Below are 20,532 nucleotides of genomic sequence, written 5' to 3'. Positions count from 1 at the left end.
CCCTGTAGTCAGAGATGGGCAAGGAGTCACTGTTAGACTAGCTCAGTGACAATCAGTGCTGGGAGAGCCTGAGGGGGCTTCTTCCCGAGCATGTGCTCTCTGGGTTGGAGAGAACTCAACGGGAGCCCATCTAGGCTGCTGCGTGGGAGGGGGATCAGGAACTCGTGCCGGGCTAGTGTCTCAGGAGAGAGACTCTGGGACTCTCGGAGCTGGAAGGCAATCCCATGTGTGTTTAATCAGAAGAGCAGCTGTATTTATATTCGCCAAGTAGGGTGGAAACAGGATGTGATGTAGAGAGGGTGGAGCAAAAAGAGAGTGCGAACCCATGAGATTAAACCAGTGTCCTGCAGGCAGGGCGGTTCTCAGGTAACAGTGGTTATGTAAATAGACCGCAATGTTAAGTAGGGAGAAGCTGGCGTACTGCCCAACAGATCAGGACACTGTCTGTGCTGTTATAGTGGAAGGACTGCAGAATATGGAGACTCAAGTAATTGAGGTTTCCTTGTCTTTCCTGTTGCAGTGAAGCTAGAGGTGGAGGGGTGGCCCTTTCCCTGTGGAGTCAGCTGTGGGCTTGGGCTTTTCTGTCCTGTGGCTCTGCCAGGCCCCCAGGCGATGTGCTGGTTTGTGTGGCTGAAGCCATCTTATCTCTAGACCCGTGTTCCAGTGTGGAGGGTTGTGGGATTATGTGGAAGTTTGGTAGAGCTTAGGGAAGCTCCCCCCATCTTCACGGATGGAGGTCTGAAAAGACACCTCTCTTGTTAGCCTCTCTCCATAGAGATGAGCCAAGAGACAAAAGTCTATCAGACTCAGCTTGCTCACTTGTGCTCACCTGTGCCCACCTGTGCTGCTCACCTGTGCCCGCCTGTACTCTCCTGTGCTTGCCTGTGCCCATCTGTGCTCACCTGTGCCCACCTGTGCTCGCCTGTGCCCACCTGTGCTCGCCTGTGCTCACCTGTGCTCGCCTGTGCCCACCTGTGCTCGCCTGTGCTCGCCTGTGCTCACCTGTGCTCGCCTGTGCCCACCTGTGCTCACCTGTGCTCGCCTGTGCTCACCTGTGCTCGCCTGTGCCCACCTGTGCTCGCCTGTGCCCACCTGTGCTCACCTGTGCTCACCTGTGCCCACCTGTGCTGCTCACCTGTGCTCGCCTGTGCTCACCTGTGCTCGCCTGTGCCCACCTGTGCCCACCTGTGCTCGCCTGTGCTCACCTGTGCTCGCCTGTGCCCACCTGTGCTCGCCTGTGCCCACCTGTGCTCGTCTGTGCTCACCTGGGCTCACCTGTGCTCGCCTGTGCTCACCTGTGCTCACCTGTGCTCGCCTCTGCTCACCTGTGCTCACCTGTGCTCGCCTGTGCTCACCTATGCCCGCCTGTGCTCACCTGTGCCCACCTGTGCTTGCCTGTGCCCACCTGTGCTCACCTGTGCCCGCCTGTACTCTCCTGTGCTTGCCTGTGCCCATCTGTGCTCGCCTGTGCTCACCTGTGCTCACCTATGCCCGCCTGTGCTCGCCTGTGCCCACCTGTGCTTGCCTGTTCCCGCCTGTGCTCACCTGTGCCCACCTGTGCTCGTCTGTGCTCACCTGTGCTCACCTGTGCTCGCCTGTGCTCACCTGTGCTCGCCTCTGCTCACCTGTGCTCACCTGTGCTCGCCTGTGCTCACCCATGCCCGCCTGTGCTCACCTGTGCCCACCTGTGCTCGCCTGTGCCCACCTGTGCTCACTTGTGCTCACCTGTGCTCGCCTGTGCTCACCTATACCCGCCTGTGCTCGCCTGTGCCCGCCTGTGCTTGTCTGTGCCCGCCTGTGCTCGTCTGTGCCCGCCTGTGCTCACCTGTGCTCGCCTGTGCTCACCTGTGCTCACCTGTGCTCACCTATGCCTGCCTGTGCTCGCCTGTGCCCACCTGTGCTTGCGTGTTCCCGCCTGTGCTCACCTGTGCCCACCTGTGCTCGCCTGTGCTTGCCTGTGCTCACCTGTGCCCCCCTGTGCTCACCTGTGCTCACCTGTGTTCGCCTGTGCCCACCTGTGCTCACCTGTGCTCGCCTGTGCTCACCTGTGCTTGCCTGTGCCCACCTGTGCTCACCTGTGCCCACCTGTGCCACCTGTGCCCGCCTGTGCTTGCCTGTGCTCACCTGTGCTCGCCTGTGCTCACCTGTGCTCACCTATGCCTGCCTGTGCTCGCCTGTGCTCACTTGTGCTCGCCTGTGCTCACCTGTGCTCACCTATGCCCGCCTGTGCCCACCTGTGCCCACCTGTGCTCGCCTGTGCCCACCTGTGCTCACTTGTGCTCACCTGTGCTCGCCTGTGCTCACCTATACCCGCCTGTGCTCGCCTGTGCCCGCCTGTGCTTGTCTGTGCCCGCCTGTGCTCGTCTGTGCCCGCCTGTGCTCACCTGTGCTCGCCTGTGCTCACCTGTGCTCACCTGTGCTCACCTGTGCTCACCTATGCCTGCCTGTGCTCGCCTGTGCCCACCTGTGCTTGCGTGTTCCCGCCTGTGCTCACCTGTGCCCACCTGTGCTCGCCTGTGCTTGCCTGTGCTCACCTGTGCCCCCCTGTGCTCACCTGTGCTCACCTGTGTTCGCCTGTGCCCACCTGTGCTCACCTGTGCTCGCCTGTGCTCACCTGTGCTTGCCTGTGCCCACCTGTGCTCACCTGTGCCCACCTGTGCCCGCCTGTGCTTGCCTGTGCTCACCTGTGCTCGCCTGTGCTCACCTGTGCTCACCTATGCCTGCCTGTGCTCACCTGTGCTCACTTGTGCTCGCCTGTGCTCACCTGTGCTCACCTATGCCCGCCTGTGCCCACCTGTGCCCACCTGTGCTCACCTGTGCTCACCTATGCCCGCCTGTGCTCGCCTGTGCTCACCTGTGCTTGCCTGTGCCCACCTGTGCTCACCTGTGCCTGCCTGTGCCCACCTGTGCTCGCCTGCGCTCACCTGTACTCACCTGTGCTTGCCTGTGCCCACATGTGCTCGCCTGTGCCCACCTGTGCTCACCTGTGCTCTCCTGTGCCCACCTGTGCCCATGGGTGCTCACCTGTGCCCACCTGTGCTCGCCTGTGCTCACCTTTGCCCACCTGTGCTCGCCTGTGCTCACCTGTGCCCACCTGTGCTCGCCTATGCCCACCTGTGCCCGCCTGTGCTCACCTGTGCCCACCTGTGCCCACCTGTGCCCACCTGTGCTCGCCTGTGCCCACCTGCGCCCACCTGTGCTCATCTGTGCCCACCTGTGCCCACCTGTGCTCATCTGTGCTCACCTGCACAGGGGATTTCATGAGTGGTGGAACAGAGCTGCTGCACTATTCCCCCTCCTCTCTCAATTTCTCTCTTTCCCATCAAATAAAAACAGAAAGAAAATACACACATAAAGAAAGAAAGCACATTCCCTCACCTACCTTCAGGAAGGCGTAAAGAAACTTAGGTCAAACTGGGAGCCTGTGGCCTAGGCTAACATTTGAAAATATCTATTATTAGAAAGAAGGGTGAGTACCAAGGAAGACCTGTGGTATTTCCCCTAGTTCACTACTCACAGCTGCAAGTGGTCGTGTCTAAGTGGGAAATACCAGCCCTTGTTGTCACGAGGAAACCAACCGTAAGCAGAGCTGTACAATCCAAGTGTGTCTACATTTTTGATTCCAGATGGCCCGTGATCCCCATGCCAGGTACATTCTGTGCCAATCTTGAGAGCACGCAGAAAGCCACTGAATGGCAAGAGCTCCACAGCTCCTAGTGGGGCGGCTGGAGGAACTTGGAGTCAGAACCATGGCCAAAGGAAGGAGAGCTCGGTCCACCTCCCCTCCTGACGGAGGCTGGGGCTGGATGATTGTGGCCGGCTGCTTCCTGGTCACCATCTGCACTCGGGCAGTAACCAGGTAGGTGGGGATTTAGTCTTAATTTAGTAGGGTTGTCTAGCTTTTTTTTTTTTTTTTTTGGGGGGGAAGCTAAATTAACTTCATTGCAATAGCTGTCTAGAGTATTAAGGGGCCATGGAGCTCTTTTTAACATCAGCTGCATTCTTGGAGATAGTTGCTATTGTTACAAATGCTACTCTGTGCTTATTGGTGTTGTTCCAAGTACTTTTTATTGATTAAATAATCTCATCCTCTTAACCACACACAGAGGCTGAGTAATGTGTCCAAAACCACATAGTTTCCAAGTGACAGTTATTTTTTAAACAGCTAGGCAACGATGCTCAAGGGACATTCCTTACACTGATTTAGTAGATGAACTCACCCACAGGTAAAAGTCTTTACCGAATACCAAACATTGTCAGCAGCCAGCTCCGACAGCCAGAGAAGGAATTGATAGGAGAGGGGCAAAATAGAAACCACAAGCATGTTGGACCCTGGAGGGAAAGTATCTGTGAGAATGTTATTTCCTAACAGATGACACTTAGATGATGTTTTGTGTCCACATTCTTAGGAACAAGCTTATCAAGCCTGAAGAAAGATGTTAGCAGTAGGTTACAGCAGCATAATGTAATCCATTCTCACTGTGCTGCTGTTACCAAAATACTTGCTTTATAGATGGTGAAATGGAGTCTGTGAGAGATGAAGAAACTTTATATAAACTTTCAGCTACTGAGTATGAGAATCAGAGAACTCAGCTTCCTTGCCAACTGTCAGATGCAAAGATAACTTCTGGAGTAAGAAGCACATATGCTCCTAATAAAATTTCTTTTCTTTATGGTCATGTCTGTATTCACATGACATAGATCATGATGCTTTATCATTTGAAAAGTTCCATTTTTTTCTTTTTATGAATAAATAAGCAGTGAGGTCATAATGCTTCCCATGTTTCATGTAAGCCATTCAGAAGCATGTGTGTAATCCTTAAATTTTACTTATGGTAATGAGAATTCTGTGCACCTCTTCTGTCCATGTGCTTGTTCTAATGCCCCACAGAACTTCACTTACCAACCAAAGGTTCAAAGACACAGTTAGTAGGATTTTGACACCTTCTATGGAGCCAGCACCACACTAGTACCCAAAGTAGACAGAGAAGCAACAAAAAAAGAAAGCTGTAGCAATATCCCTGTTGAATATAGATGCCAAGAGGGGGCCAGGCGGTGTGGCACACCTGACTGAGCACACACATTACAGTGCACCATGGCCATCTACCCAGAGCCATATACAAATTTAACTCCATTCCATCAAGGGGAAATTGAATTGAAACGTGCAAGTGGATGGAAATGAACCATCACGTATCACCATGCGCAAAAGTCAACTCCAAGTGGATCAAGGACTGGATATTAGGCCAGAAACTATCAAAAACATAGAAGACATTGCAGGACACTTCATGACCTATGCTTCAAAAAAGCCTTCAAGGGTTCAAATCCAGCAGTGAAGGGAAAAAAAAAGTAAAAATGTACCAATAGGACTACATCAAACTAAAAAGCTTCTACACAGCAAAAACAAAGACACCCTATAGCATGGAAGAACATTTTTACAGAACACATCTCAGACAAAGGGAAAAAAATGGTGATAGCTGAGTTAAACTGAGTTTCATGGTTGTGAACGCCAGATTCTGTGCAACTGTTGGGAAAAGTCATGGTATGTTTTTTTCCTATGCAAAAAGGCATTATGACTTTTCTGACAACCTGATATAAAAGTCACAACACCCATCCAAAATTATTTGTGTACACCTATGTTCATAGCAGCACAATCTGTAATAGCCAAACCTGGAAGCAATCCAGGTGTCCAACAACAGATGAGTGGCTGAGAAAGCTGTGGTAAATATACACAATGGAATACTACTCAGCCATTAAAAAGGTGACTTCACCTTCACTTCATTTTGGATGGAGCTTGAAGGAGTCATGTTAAGAGAGACACAACAGAAAGAGAAGGATGAATATGGGACAGAAATTGAAAAACAAGATCAGAAGGGAAAACACACAGCAGAACTTGTACAGGAGTTGGTGTCCTGCACCAAAGTCAAAGACTCTGGGGAGGGGGGGAGGGTTCAGGTCCTGGAACATGGTGGCAGAGGAGGACCTAGGTGGGGGCTGAATTGTTATGTGGAAAAATGAGAAATGTTACACATTTACAAACTACTGTGTTTTATTGTCAACTGCAAGCCATTAATTCCCCCAATAAAAAATTTTTAAAAGTTACATGTGAATAAAACTGGGCATGTCTAACCCAGACAACCTGCATTCCCTTCTCTCTCTCCCTTCTCTCATTTTCTCTTTCCCTCCCTTCCCCCTTATCCTCCCCCCTTTTAACTCTTCTTTTTATTCTTTAACTTCATCATTAACATTAACACCAACCAGCAACTAGAGACAAGGGGGAGGGGACAGCCAGGTGCACCACCAGGTGGCCCCAAGAAAGGGGGTAAGATAACAGGTTACCTTAAGCTGGTGACGCATGAGTGGGACTTGCCACATACCATACGGTCCAGCAACAGACCCTTGAAGACAGATCAGAACCCGTGGAGGTGGGAACAACTGATTCAAACAAAACCTTAGCTCTGATTCAAAACCACATTCATATTTCCTGTATAAAATGCCTGCCCTGTGTTTTCCAGATGTATTTCGATTTTTTTTGTGGAGTTCCAGACACACTTCTCTCAGGATTATGCACAAACAGCGTGGATCCACTCCATTGTAGACTGTATGACCATGCTCTGTGGTGAGTATCACTTAATGGGCATAAACAATAACTGGCTGGTCTTGAACTGTACATAGCAATGGTCTCCACTGCCACTATCTTTGATTACCCGTGATTTTTCTAAATAGGAAGGCAGTGATAAGAGTTAGTATAGAATATATATATATATAGTATTGATCTAATCTTCATGCAGTAATTAGTCTTACACTTGGAATTCCTAGATTTGGTGGGTATCAAATGGAACAGGTAGTTAGTATGTTCAGAAAGACACTTGCCTCTTGGTGCTTCTATTCAGACAGGGTGCTAAATAACTATTACCTATATTGCTTGACTTCTTTTTGTTGTAATTTTTTATTAGTGATTTAGTAATGATCAACAAGACTGTGGGATAAGAGGGGTACAATTCCATACAATTCCTACCATCAGATTCCCTGTCCCACCCCCTCCATTGGAAGCTTCACTATTCTTTATCCCTCTGGGAGTATGGATCCACATTCTTTTTTTTTTTTTTTAGTTTTTATTTATAAAAGGGAAACACTGACAAAAACCATAGGATAAGAGGAGTACAACTCCACACAATTCCCACCACCAGAACTCTGTATCCCATCCCCTCCCCTGATAGCTTTCCCATTCTTTATCCCTCTGGGAGTATGGACCCAGAAAGACCCAAATTCTCTATGGGGAGCAGAAGGTGGGAGTTCTGGCTTCTGTCATTGCTTCTCCGCTGGACATGGGTGTTGGCAGGTGGATCCACACCCCCATCCTGTGTCTGTCTGTCCCTAGTGGGGCAGGGCTCTGGGGAGGGGAGGCTCCAGGACACATGGTGGGGGTGTCTGCTCAGGGAGGTCAGGATGGCATCATCTGCAACTTGCTGGCTGAAAAAGCATTAAGATATAGAGCAGAACAAACTGTTTGATAATCAGGAACCTAAAGGTAAGAATAGAGCAAATGAGATTTGGGGTCTTGATGTTGGAAGAAGCTTTAGCAAATTTTAAGTATATTCTAAGGGGCCTATGGCTCTAGTAATTTTTGCCCGAGCCTGACAGCTAACATGCTGGTGAGCTGCCTGCCCAGATCCAGCTTTCTAGTCCTATTCCCAGCTCTGGCCCCAGCTTCCCAGACTTCTTTCTTCTAAATATCACAACCCCCCATTCTCTGGTCATATGGATAGTCACTGGAGAACTCAGCAAGCCGGGCCATCACTATGCTCTTTATAAAGGAGTGAGTGCCGAGAACATGGGCATTGCAATTGAGACAATGTTCATACAATGCATCTGAAGTTTTGCGTTCATTTTGTTCCCCTTCCAGAAGACTCAGAATTGACTTGTGGATCCAGTGATTTTTCATGAATAAATCTGCATTCTTGGACCAGCACCGGAGAGGGTGGTGCAGGATGAGATACAAGTTACCCAGCAACACTGCTTAGGGGGTATAGAGTGTTCTAGAAAAGAAACATTGCACTGAAGGAGGCTTCAGCACCATGGTCCCTTCCTCTCTCTCTCCCTCTAAATCTCTCTAAAAAAGAAATGAAAAGAAAAAAGAACTTTCATTTTATTTGTATAGTACAATGTTGTTGTGGTCAGGTGTCAGGCTGCACCGTGGAGAAGAGAGAGGAAGTCCAGAGCAAGTGTGGTACACAAATATTTACTATAGGATGGGGGGGGGGCTCAGGCCATGTGGAGTCAGCTGACAATGGCCGTCCCCACTACCTGACCACAGGGCGAGAGAAGGGGGCGAGATCTGAGAGAGAGCCGAAGGAGCTGAGAGAGAGGGGGAGCCGAGAGCCCAGAGAGAGTGGGGTGGGGGGTGGGGGGGCTTTTATTGGGCGACAACCAGGGGTGACGTGTGGGGGCAGGATTGGTTGAAGGGGGCACTGCTAGGATTTCGAAGGGCGTGGTAAAACCTGGAGGTGGAGAATGCATCAGAATAATTCCTCAGCGTCATCTCCTCCTTTCCCTTTATATCTAAATGGACACAGTAAAGACAAATGGAATGGAGCAGGCTTAAACGTTATTAAAGAGTGCCGTGCTCAGGTGGGAAGATGTCGGACTTTCTGTGGAGGAGGGAAGGCTTAAATGGCTGCCAACCTTGTGAGATTTATGCGTCCTCCTGTGCTCAACCCCTCTTTAGAGAGAGAGACTTACCTGGAGAGACTCATCTCATAGGTTTAAGCGCAGCCTGCTCAACCATCTCTTCACAATATCTCTACATCTTTTCTATCTTTCTACCTAGTAATTGCATAAGATGTACAAAGTCTGTAAAAGACTATCATGGAGCAGAAACCATTTGGGCATAGCCTAAATGATATAACAAAACAAGAAGGGACAAGTAGGGGAGTAGTAAAAGCCAGTGTGGTGTGAAGGGAGGGATTGGTGTGTAAAGGAACATTCCCTGCTTGCGGTGGGGGAAGGGACGAGGGTACATAATGAGGGGGAGGCGGGAGGGCATGACCCACCAAACAGAGGGGCTATTTGGCATTGTATAGTCCTCAAGGCAACAGTCTGTAAAGTCTATGAACTACTCAGGATCAGTCTATAAAAAACCAGCAGCGTGAAGGGAAATAAGCTGCTTTAAAATTGTGTAAAATGTCTATAGGGTATGCCAGCAAGTTCGATACAAGTCTCAGTCCGAAGTAGATGGCTAGGGGAAGAATTGGCAGGGGATGAGACGCTGCATGAGGGAGGTCAGCTGCTGGAATTCTGCTTTTCTGTGGGTAGCCAGCTGGAACCGTCAACACGTGACAGGCAAATCAGAAGCAGGAACAGCGAGCAGGCATTAAGAAAGTTCTGTCCTTGGAGTCTGTGTGTCAGGTTCTTCAGATCGCGTTGAGTGACATCTAGGGTTTCGGGGGGTGTGCCACTGTAGTCGTGCCATCTAGTGGGTGACATCTGGGTGTGCAGGGGTTCAGATGGTTTTTCCGGGATTCCTGTGAAAGAAACACAAACAATCTGCTTCTTGTGGTTAATTTGAACTTGTAACAAATTATAGGTTTGTTATAGTTGATACCTCGATGATTGTAATTGGTTTAAATCTCTTTATGATTTTATTTAAAGGTCTTCTAATGTGACTTCCTGTAGCAGTCTCTACTGCAGGATCTTGAGACCAATTTTAGCTAAAATATGTATTTTAAACAGACTCAAATTGCTTATAGAGTTAACGCATTTTCGTGACAATGATTTTAACGTTTACAGTGCCAGATTGATGCCAGATCTGTTGTGGATTAATTTCCACAAGATAGTTTACAGGGCACCTTTGGGGGCCCTCCCAGGGTGTCCTGTATATAAAATTTATATATTTTAATTTTGGGAATGTATAGTCATGTTAAACATTTAGACTTTTACCTTAGTTAGCTACCTTAGAAAATTAATTTTTACCTTTTCTGGTAATAATGTAGCTGTAGGGTTACACTTTTGAGTGTTACCAAACTTGAGACATACCCATAAACATTTAGTTATAACACACTGGAGGAAAAAGAACTTTTGTTATAAAAACATATCATTTTAAAAACAAATTTATATCTGTCATTAGTCACACAGTTTAAGACTAAACACTTACATATATACCAAAAACTATATAAAAAAATCAAAAGAGGGAGAAAAACAAAAATTTTGGAATGTTTCTGGATGTCTCCAGAAACTTTGGCTGCATCCAGCATTTTTATATAAAGCCAATTATCTTTTAGAGTACTCTGAGCAGATGGGTCATGCAAAAAAAAATTTTTTTTGTCATTCAACACACTCACTCACAAAACACAACTTGGCCAGTTATAACATAAGACATTCAGGGAAAGGGTAGGAGAGAGGTCTCTGTGAGCCAGATTTTGTAGGTACTGCCATGTCGTATTACAGGTCCTGGGATGTATCCTGCATCTGGTCCTCTTGTAGTATTTCTTGTTCTTCAGGGATAACAGCGCCATCCTGCGGGTATTGTCGGACATGGCGGGCGGGAACCCAGACAGGTTTAGAGAAATTTCTAGGGAAAACGCATGCGAAACCCCTTTCCATGGTCAATAGTGGGTCAGGCCCTTTCCAAATTTTATCAAGTGGGTCTCTCCATTTGACCTTAATGGATGGGAGGGTAGATGGTGTTTGCCAGTGAAGAATGATAGGAGGTAGGTCCGAATTGTTGTAACTATTAAGAGATTTAACGTAGTTAAGGCTTTTGCTAGCTGGATGTTCGGGGGGTACATTCCTCCTTTAATTTTATTTAATTGAGCCTTAAGGGCTTGATGGGCCCTCTCGACAATGCCTTGTCCCTGTGGATTATAGGGAATGTCTGTGGTATGAGTAATGTTCCAGAGGGAACAAAAATCTTTAAATTGTTTGCTGGTAAACACCGGTCCACGGTCAGTTTTCAGTTGAAGAGGTAAACCTATCACAGCAAAACAGGAGAGCATATGGCTTTTAAGTTTTTTTAGCACTTTCTCCTGTCTGAGCTGTAAATTTAGAAAAGGTATCAATTGAGACAAACACATATTTTTGTTTGCCAAAGTTTGGTATGTGGGTGACATCAATTTTCCAAATAGCATTAGCTTTTAAACCTCGGGGGTTAACCCCAAGGGTCTGGATAGCAGGTGTCTTTATGAGACTTGCACAAGAAGAGCATGTAGTGAGGATATGTTTTAACTGTGGTACAGGAACATCAGGAAATTGAGCTCGAAGGCCTTTAAGATTAACATGGGTTAGAGAGTGAAAATTAGCAGGATCAGAGACAGAGACTGGGAAAGTTCCTGTGGAGGCAAGGCGGTCAACTGCGGCATTCCCTTCGGACAGGGAACCAGGAAGAGGGCTGTGGGAATGAAGGTGCTGAATATACAGTGGTTGGGTTCGAGAAGAGAGCATAGAGGTGATTTGAATCAAGAGAGGGGAAAGTGGGTTGTCATCAATTTTCACATAAGAACGAGCAAGCCAAGGAAGTAAGTTAACAGTGTACACACTGTCAGAAAAAAGGTTGAAGGATTCTGGTACAGCTTTTAATGCAAGGAAAACAGCATAAAGTTCTTTGTACTGAGGGGAATTCTCAGGAAACTCAGTAAAAAAAGGTTTAGGAGATTGTTTGTCTGGGTAATATATAAGGGCAGCAGCTCCCCTTTTTCCGCCATCAGTAAAGATTGTAGGAGCAGAGGGAATGGGATCCTGAGAGAAAAGTTTAGGTGCTAGTAGAGGCAGAAGAGGTAAAGAAGCTATCAATTTATTAGAAGGAAAATGGTTATCTATTTGTCCTGGAAACCCCACGAAGCTTATGGCAAAGTGGGAATGATGGCGTATGAGCCACTCTGTATCTGTGAGAGAAAAGGGCAGAATAATTAAATCCGGTTCTTTTCCTAAGACCTGCACAGACCTATTTCTCCCTTGGTGAACCATGAATGCTAACGCATCTATCTCAGTGAGGAGTCTTGGAGCTCCTCCTACTGGCATGTGAAGCCACTCGAGAACCCCATGGTCTCGCCACAGTGCCCCTACTACTGTGGGGGTGGAGTTGAAGATTAGAAGGTTTACCGGAGAGGAGGGGGAGAATCGAACAAGGTGCATGTCCTGGAGGGCCTGGTTAACCCTTTCCAGTGTTGAGGAGGCCTCAGGAGTTAACATACGTTTTGAAGAGGGCTGTTTGTTTCCTTTCAACAGGTCAAACAGTGGTTGGAGGCAGCTTGTAGGCAGATAGAGATACTCCCTAAGCCAATTTAAATTTCCTAGAAAACTTTGTAAGGAAGCAAGAGTAAGGTTAGAAGGAAAGGTGACATTAGGTTTTAAGGGATGAATTTGTGTTAGAGAAATCTCTGAACCTAAGAAAGATATTGGAGGAATTAGCTGTATCTTCTCAGGAGCTACATTAAGGCCACTTTTCTTTAATGCAGGAATGAGAAAATCACGTAAGGCATAGAGATCTGTATCTGATTTTCCCCATATTAAAATATCATCTGTATAATGAAAAACATGAAGGCCCTTATGACTATATGGGACAAGGGCAGATTTAACAGCCTCCTGACAAACTGTAGGACTATTGGCCATACCCATTGTAGCACCACCCATTCAAATCTATCAGCAGGGCTGGCATTATTAATAGACGGAACAGGGAGTCGGGCTGTAGCGCAGCGGGTTAAGCGCAGGTGGCGCAAAGCACAAGGACCGGCATAAGGATCCCGGTTCGAACCCCGGCTCCCCACCTGCAGGGGAGTCACTTCACAGGCGGTGAAGCAGGTCTGCAGGTGTCTATCTTTCTCTCCCCCTCTCTGTCTTCCCCTCCTCTCTCCCTTTCTCTCTGTCCTATCCAACAATGATGACAACAATAATAATAACTACAACAATAAAACAACAAGGGCAACAAAAGGGAATAAATAAATAAAAAAAAATAATAAAATAAAATATTAAAAAAAAAATAGACGGAACAGAGAAGGCAAAACGTTTACAATCTTGTGGATGCAAGGGAATAGAGAAAAAACAATCTTGTATATCAATAGCTATGATTGGAATTCCTGTGGGAATTGCAGAAGCAAGAGGCAAACCCCTTTGGGGGGAGCCCCAGACCTGCATGGTTTTATTTACCACACGGAGATCTTGAAGGAGGCGCCATTTTCCCGAGTGCTTTTTAATCACAAAGACAGGAGTATTCCATGGGTTTCGAGAATGACGAATGTGTCCCAAGGACAACTGCTCTCGGACGAGCTCTTTTAAAATTTCTAGCTTATCCCTAGGTAAAGGCCACTGTTGCACCCAGACAGGCTCATTAGAAAGCCAGCTTAAGCGGGGTGTTTGGCTACAAACAGTGGCATTTAGTATTGGGGGTGCTGATTAGATCTGGTCTCGTGGGAGCGAGTGTTACACTCTGCAGAGGCATCTGTGGATATCCTAACATCAAGACATTCCAGAAGATCCCTGCCCAGTAGGTTGGTGCTGATATCAGCTACCAAAGGGCGGAAGTGTCCGGTAGAGCCTTCTGGGTCTTCCCACACGAGCGAATCTTGTGTGTGAAATGATGGGGTCACCCCTCCTATTCCATGTATACTGGGTCCAGGGAGAAGTTCCCAATCTTGGGGAACCTCTTCTTGCCTGAAAATCGTCTTTTCTGCCCCTGTGTCAATCAAAAATTTAAAAGGAATATTGCCAATCTTTACTGTCATAGAAGGGTAACTGTGTTCTAAAACAGGAGTGGTCCACAAAATCTCAGGCCCCAAATTTGTACCATTCAGGGGCGTGCCATCTTTGTGAAAATTTGACCAACAATCTCTCTTCCAGTGAAACCCTTTACGGCATCTAGGACACACTGTACGTGGCTTCTGGCTCCCTAACTGAAGGCGAGGTTGCTCTAACTGGAGGCAGGGCTTCCATGACTGGAGGCGTGGTCACAGCTTATCAGGACATTGGTTATGCCAATGTCCTTGGCAACTGCACTGAAAGCAGGTCCCGTTTTGATTACGTGGGGTAACTGCATAAACCTGTGTCGTAGCGGATGCCCCATAATTGCCTAATGTAAGTTCATGTGTCGCTAAAATCCAATTATCTGGGTGTAGGTGTTTAAGATTGCATCATGCCTGACGGAATTGTGGTATCATGCCTTCCCAGACAATAGAGCACAGAAGTAGTGAGCGGAAGTCAGCATTATAAACCTTTCTCTCTAAGCTTGTCTTCACCCTTGAGATGAAGCTCGCTAATGATTCATCAGTGCCTTGGTGAAGAGAGTTAATGGGAACTGACGAATCTACATTGGTTGGGGTCATCCTTTCCCATGCTTGTGTTGTGCAGATGTGTACCTGTTCAAAATAACCGGTTGGAAACCTGGCTTCTGCCTGCTGAGCTCCAGATTCATAAGCTCCTGCTCCAAACAAAGCATCAGAATTCCATTCTACCTGTTTGTTACTATTTTCCTGCGACTGTCTAGAGCACTCATCACGGAAGCCCGCTTTCCACTGAAGATAGAGTGGGTCTGGGAGTGCAGCACGAGCCAGGTCTTTCCAGTCCTGGGGGGGTGTTAAGATGCTGGTAAAAACTCCTTAAAATGGACTTAGTCCATGGCGCGTGAAATCCGTCCTCCCTTACTGCTTGTCTGAGTTGTCCAAACTCTTTAGAGGTGTATGGCTGCCATGACTGAGGGTTTTGTTTAGAGGGGGCCACGTTTACCAGGAAGGTGTGGATTTGGTTCGATGGTGCAGGAGAGGGAGCTACAGAAGTGAAAGTGCCATGGAAACTGCTGTAGTGGCCTCAGGGGAAACTGAACACATATCTACAGGGACGGAGCTCTCGGGGCGGACTGCACATAGTTTAAGGTCCTTAAATGCTAAAAAAATATCCTTTAACTCTCATATCTCAGCCACTAGGTCTCTTAATGATGACGTATCAGCAGGGGGAGGATTTAGGGAAGCAGGGACCAGAACCACAGGGTCAACAGAAGGCAGGCTTAGAGAGCCGGATACTGGAACCAGGCTGACAGAATCAGCTGGGGGCGGGGTCAAAGGAGGAGCCTCCAAACACATGTGCGTGTCGGTGGGAACGGGAGCTTTGGGTCTAACTGCTGATCGCTTAGGGCGTCTAAATCTTAAGCACATATGATTTAACTCGTGTATCTCCACCTCAAGGTCATGTATCCTCAAGGCAGACCATGTTGTACATATCTTGTAAGTCATGATTATAGCTATGAGAACCCACGGTGTATCGAAAATTAAACCGTCTCTGAGAGCGCGAATCTGTCCCAGGAGAGAAGGAGATAATGACTGGGACACCTCCTCATAAAACGAAAAAATTCCCATGGTGGAGGGGAACGCGGGGCCACAGAGGTGGGCGGATGCCGCTTACCTGTGTCTGGGTGGCTTTCGGGGACCTCAGGCTGGGCCACCCAGCGGGTCATGGGTGCGGAACACGATGGGCGCCAGATGTTGTTGTTGTGGTCAGGTGTCGGGCTGCACCGAGGAGAAGAGAGAGGAAGTCCAGAGCAAGTGGGGTACACAAATCTTTATTACAGGATGGGGGGTGGCTCAGGCCACGTGGAGTCAGCCGACAATGGCCGTCCCCACTACCGTCCCCACTACCTGACCACAGGGCAAGAGAAGGGAGAGAAATCTGAGAGAGAGCCGAAGGAACCAAGAGAGAGAGAGGGGGGAGCCGAGAGCCCAGAGAGAGCGGGGGGGGGTGAGGGGGCTTTTATTGGGCGACAACCAGGGGTGATGTGTGGGTCCAGGATTGGTTGAAGGGGGCACTGCTAGGATTTCACGGGGCGTGGTAAAACCTGGGGGCGGAGACTGCATCAGAATAATTCCTCAGCATCAGTACAAGAAAACAAATTTTGAGATTTTAATCTTTTAAAATTTCAATTAGTAGCTTGAGTTTCTGAGCCTGAAGTACCTGTTTGCAAGTTAGACTAATTTTATCTTCTTTATTTAGATTGTTCCCAAATATCTTAGAAAATAGTAGTCTCTTCAGCTGCAATCTTGGTGTCAGCAGGGAAATGCTTTGTAATTTAATAACTTGTAAACGCCCTTTCACTGCAGGCACCAATTCATGTACATATTCAGGAGTCAGATGATTCATGCTGGAACGTGGGATTCCTGGCTGGGGAGGAATCTGAGAGCATTTCCTAGAGCAAGTGTCATGAGGAGGCCAAGTACTCTCATGAGAAGTACTCTCCTCCACTGGAAGTCTTAAGGGTTCCAAATCATAAATATGTGGGCTTTCTACCTGCCTTTTCTTAGCCCTTGAGGTGATCAGCTGGTTGTCAGAGTCACATGGTCAGTCACAGCCTCTGCATGGGCGCACCGAGCGCACCCCTCCTTTGGAGGTATCGTTACTCCCCAGAAGAGGACTGAACAGCTCCAGTGACCAACAAGGTCATGATGACTGTCTGAGACCTGGAGCTGGAGCAGGATCATGTTAGATGCTGAAGGACTTGGGACCTGCTGGACCCAACCACCACCTGCCTCCTTGCACACCTGGCAGCACAGGCTGAGCTCAGAGCCCGGGCCAGAGGCTGCAGACTCTCCTCTACAGCCATCGGGAGCACACTCGCCCTGTGAGGAACAGAAATGAACACTCTTTGTCCCACTTTCCAGTGATGACAGCAGCAGCCTGGGGAGTGAGATACATTTCCAGCAGATTTCTCGTTACTATCAGCAGAGCCAACCACTGTCATATTTATTATTATTTGTATTTTATTCATTTGTTTTGCCCCCAGGGTTATTGCTGGGGCTCAGTGTCAGCACTATGAATCCACTACTCTGTGGCTACTGTTTCCATTTTATTGCACAGGACAGAGAAAGGAGAGAGGAGGAGAAGATAGGGAGGGAGAGAGATAGAGAGATGCCTGCGGCCCTGCTCCCCCACTTGTGAAGTTTTCCCTCTGCAGATGGGGAGCCGGGGGCTTGAACCTGGGTCCTTGTGCAGGTCCGTACACTTGGTACTATATGTGTTTAACTGGGTGGGCCACTGACCGACCTTCCCCCACACCAACCACTGTTTAAATAGCTAGGGACTCATGCCTGGTCCCGTCATGTGCCTTGGACAGACCCAACTTCAGCTTGACCAGTGCAGAGTTTGTGTGTGGACATGCTGGCTCTGCTGAGGTTGCTAGTAGGTGTCAGTATGAACTGTCCCTAGGATGAAACTCATGTTTCCTTACCTCTCACCCCTTCACCAGTCTGGGCCACCCAAGGAGCCATCGCAGAGTGAAACAGCCTTGCCCTCAAGGTCAGGTGTCCTGGCTATATTTCTTAGCAATCTTGGGCATGTCATATTCCCTGAACTTCAGTTTTCCTTTGATCTTTTATTTATTTTTTAATTATTTTTATTTATTTATTGGATATAGACAGCCAGAAATTGAGAGAGGAAGGGGCAATAGAGAGGGAGAGAGACAGAGAGACACCTGCAGCCCTGCTTCACCGCTTGCAAAGCTTTCCCCCTGCAGGTGGGGACCGGGGGCTTGAACCTGGGTCCTTGCGCACCGTAACATGTGCACTCAGCCAGGTGTGCCACCTCCCAGCCCCTCCTTTGATCTTTTCTAGCTTTAGTTATGACATTGTTAAACCACAAGAGAATGAAGCTGATCAAAATGTCATTTTCAACATGAAGCATTTTCCGACATTTTCTAGGCCTTGCTTTCTGATCCACAGAAATCTCAGACTTTTGGTTTTCCCCAAATCTGAAAGCAAAGCCAGTCTCCTTCCTTGGACTTTTCCTGTGTACCAGTACTGGTTACACAGGCTGCCCACTGTCCTCTCTACCCTGTAGAGAGTATCATAACCACTCTACTGGTGAATGACTGATAAACCTGAATGGGAGCAAAGAGATAGCACAATGTTTATGCAAAAGGATTTCCATGCTTGCGGTTCCAATGTTCAATTCCAGGCACTACCGTAAGCCAGAACGGAGCAGAGCCATAGTAAAGTAGTAATACTGAGGCTGAGCTGAGCAGGGCCGCAGTAAAGTAATAATACTGAGACTGAACTGAGCAGAGCCGTAGTAAAGTAATAATACTGAGGCTGAACTGAGCAGGGCCGTAGTAAAGTAATAATACTGAGACTGAGCCGAGCAGGACCGTAGCAAAGTAATAATACTGAGGCTGAACTGAGCAGGGCCATAGTAAAGTAATAATACTGAGGCTGAACTGAGCAGGGCCATAGTAAAGTAATAATACTGAGGCTGAGCTGAGCAGGGCCGCAGTAAAGTAATAATACTGAGACTGAGCCGAGCAGGGCCGTAGCAAAGTAATAATACTGAGGCTGAACTGAGCAGGGCCGTAGTAAAGTAATAATACTGAGGCTGAACTGAGCAGGGCCGCAGTAAAGTAATAATACTGAGACTGAGCCGAGCAGTGTCGTAGTAAAGTAATAATACTGAAGCTGAACTGAGTAGGGCCATAGTAAAGTAATAATACTGAGGCTGAGCTGAGCAGGGCCGCAGTAAAGTAATAATACTCAGGCTGAACTGAGGAGAGCCGCAGTAAAGTAGTAATACTGAGGCTGAACTGAGCAGGGCCGTAGTAAAGTAATAATACTCAGGCTGAACTGAGCAGAGCCTCAGTAAAGTAATAATACTGAGACTGAACTGAGCAGAGCCGTAGTAAAGTAATAATACTGAGGCTGAACTGAGCAGGGCCGTAGTAAAGTAATAATACTGAGACTGAGCCGAGCAGGGCCGTAGCAAAGTAATAATACTGAGGCTGAACTGAGCAGGGCCGTAGCAAAGTAATAATACTGAGACTGAACTGAGCAGGGCCATAGTAAAGTAATAATACTGAGGCTGAACTGAGCAGGGCCATAGTAAAGTAATAATACTGAGGCTGAGCTGAGCAGGGCCGCAGTAAAGTAATAATACTCAGGCTGAACTGAGGAGAGCCGCAGTAAAGTAGTAATACTGAGGCTGAACTGAGCAGGGCCGTAGTAAAGTAATAATACTGAGGCTGAACTGAGCAGGGCCGCAGTAAAGTAATAATACTGAGACTGAGCCGAGCAGTGTCGTAGTAAAGTAATAATACTGAGGCTGAACTGAGCAGGGCCATAGTAAAGTAATAATACTGAGTCTGAGTTGAGCAGGGCCGCAGTAAAGTAATAATACTCAGGCTGAACTGAGCAGAGCCTCAGTAAAGTAATATAATACTGAGACTGAACTGAGCAGGGCCGTAATAAAGTAATAATACTGAGGCTGAACTGAGCATGGCCATAGTAAAGTAATAATACTGAGGCTGAGCTGAGCAGAGCCGTAGTAAAGTAATAATACTGAGGCTGAGCCGAGCAGTGCCGCAGTAAAGTAATAATACTGAGGCTGATGGTGGTGGTGGTGGTAGTGAATTAAGCCTGTAAGATGTATTGTTGTGCAGGTGACATGCAGTTTCAGTGAGGAGCTTACCGTTTATAGAGCACTTTGAGGTGGGGGGATGACATGCTTACTGAGCACGTGCCCTGCAGTGCATGGGGCCCTGGGCTCAAGTCCTGACACCACTCAGTAACGGGAGCTCTATGGACGGCAGAAGGGTATTGCAGGGTCTCTCCTTTCTGTCTACTCCCTTTTCCCTCTTTCTCCTCTTACTCACCCCCTACACCCCAAGGGGGGAAACGAACTTAAAATGAGCCAGGAGTCTATGCAGCTGTATCATACATGGGGCCCTGCATTGATTTCCTGGAACCACAAAAATTTAAAATACCTCCTAGTCCTGGTGTTGTGATAGCAACAGAGGCACAGGTGGGTCCGAGAAATAGCTCACGTGCATAGTGCACTGCTTTGATCAGTCCTGTGGGAGACCCAGGTTTGAGCACTGCCCCACTGCTTTGAGGGGTAGTTTGATGCTGTGATCTCTGTCTTTCTCTGACGCTTTGTCTCTATCTGAAGATGGTGAGACCTTGGGAGAACTATTGCAGTTTTCAATGGAGAGAATGGAGATGCAGAACACTAGTGGTGGGGATGGTGTGGAGTTATACCTGTAATCTTGAATTTTGTAAATCAACATTAAGGGGAGAGAGAGGGAGAGAGAGAGAGAGAGAGAGAGAGAGAGGATAAGCATCAAAATGCAAGCTGTGAGACACCTGAATCCCAGCTCTGTTTGTCGTCCATGTGGCCATGGACAAGTCATGTCCTCTGTCCTCAGCGGCTGTCTGTAGGGGTGGAGTGGACTCAGGGCAAGAGAGGCTGCTCTCTCACCTCTATCTTTACGGTGCCCTCAGGGCTTGTCTCTTGACCTGTGTGTTGTTGCTTTTCAAGCTCCGCTTGGGAGCATTGTCAGTAACCACCTGTCCTGCCAAGTGGGAATCATGCTGGGCGGCTTGCTGGCATCTACTGGCTTCATCCTGGGCTCGCTGGCCACCAGTCTGAACCACCTCTACCTCACGCTGGGAGTTCTGACAGGTAAGGGCCTGGCCGCCCCTTGTCTGTCTTCACCCCTTCTTTCTGACGTTGTCACTACAGCAGCAGAGCAGTGATTCATAAGCCCTAGTTTTTAGGTAATAGCAGAGCTGCTATGCC

At 47.9% G+C, this 20,532-nt stretch overlaps 1 protein-coding gene across 12 annotated transcripts in view; it reads left to right on the top strand.

Moving 5' to 3' along the window:
* SLC16A12 (solute carrier family 16 member 12) overlaps positions 1-20,532 on the top strand; it is a 105,269-nt gene that overhangs the window by 70,856 nt on the left and 13,881 nt on the right. For 11 of the 12 annotated variants that reach the window (XM_060205640.1, XM_060203677.1, XM_060204789.1 and 8 more), the window contains exons 2-4: positions 3,627-3,859; positions 6,513-6,616; positions 20,272-20,415. In XM_060205640.1, coding sequence (XP_060061623.1) covers positions 3,693-3,859; positions 6,513-6,616; positions 20,272-20,415 — 415 coding nt within the window. In that variant the 5' untranslated portion in view covers positions 3,627-3,692. The remainder of the gene's footprint in view (positions 1-3,626; positions 3,860-6,512; positions 6,617-20,271; positions 20,416-20,532) is intronic. The other variant, XM_060173206.1, reaches the window with a different exon arrangement.

Source organism: Erinaceus europaeus, chromosome 1 (assembly GCF_950295315.1).
Source record: "Erinaceus europaeus chromosome 1, mEriEur2.1, whole genome shotgun sequence".
Taxonomy (NCBI): domain Eukaryota; kingdom Metazoa; phylum Chordata; class Mammalia; order Eulipotyphla; family Erinaceidae; genus Erinaceus; species Erinaceus europaeus.
Note: the sequence above shows the minus strand (reverse complement) of the source record. Positions and strands in the feature narration are given on the sequence as shown.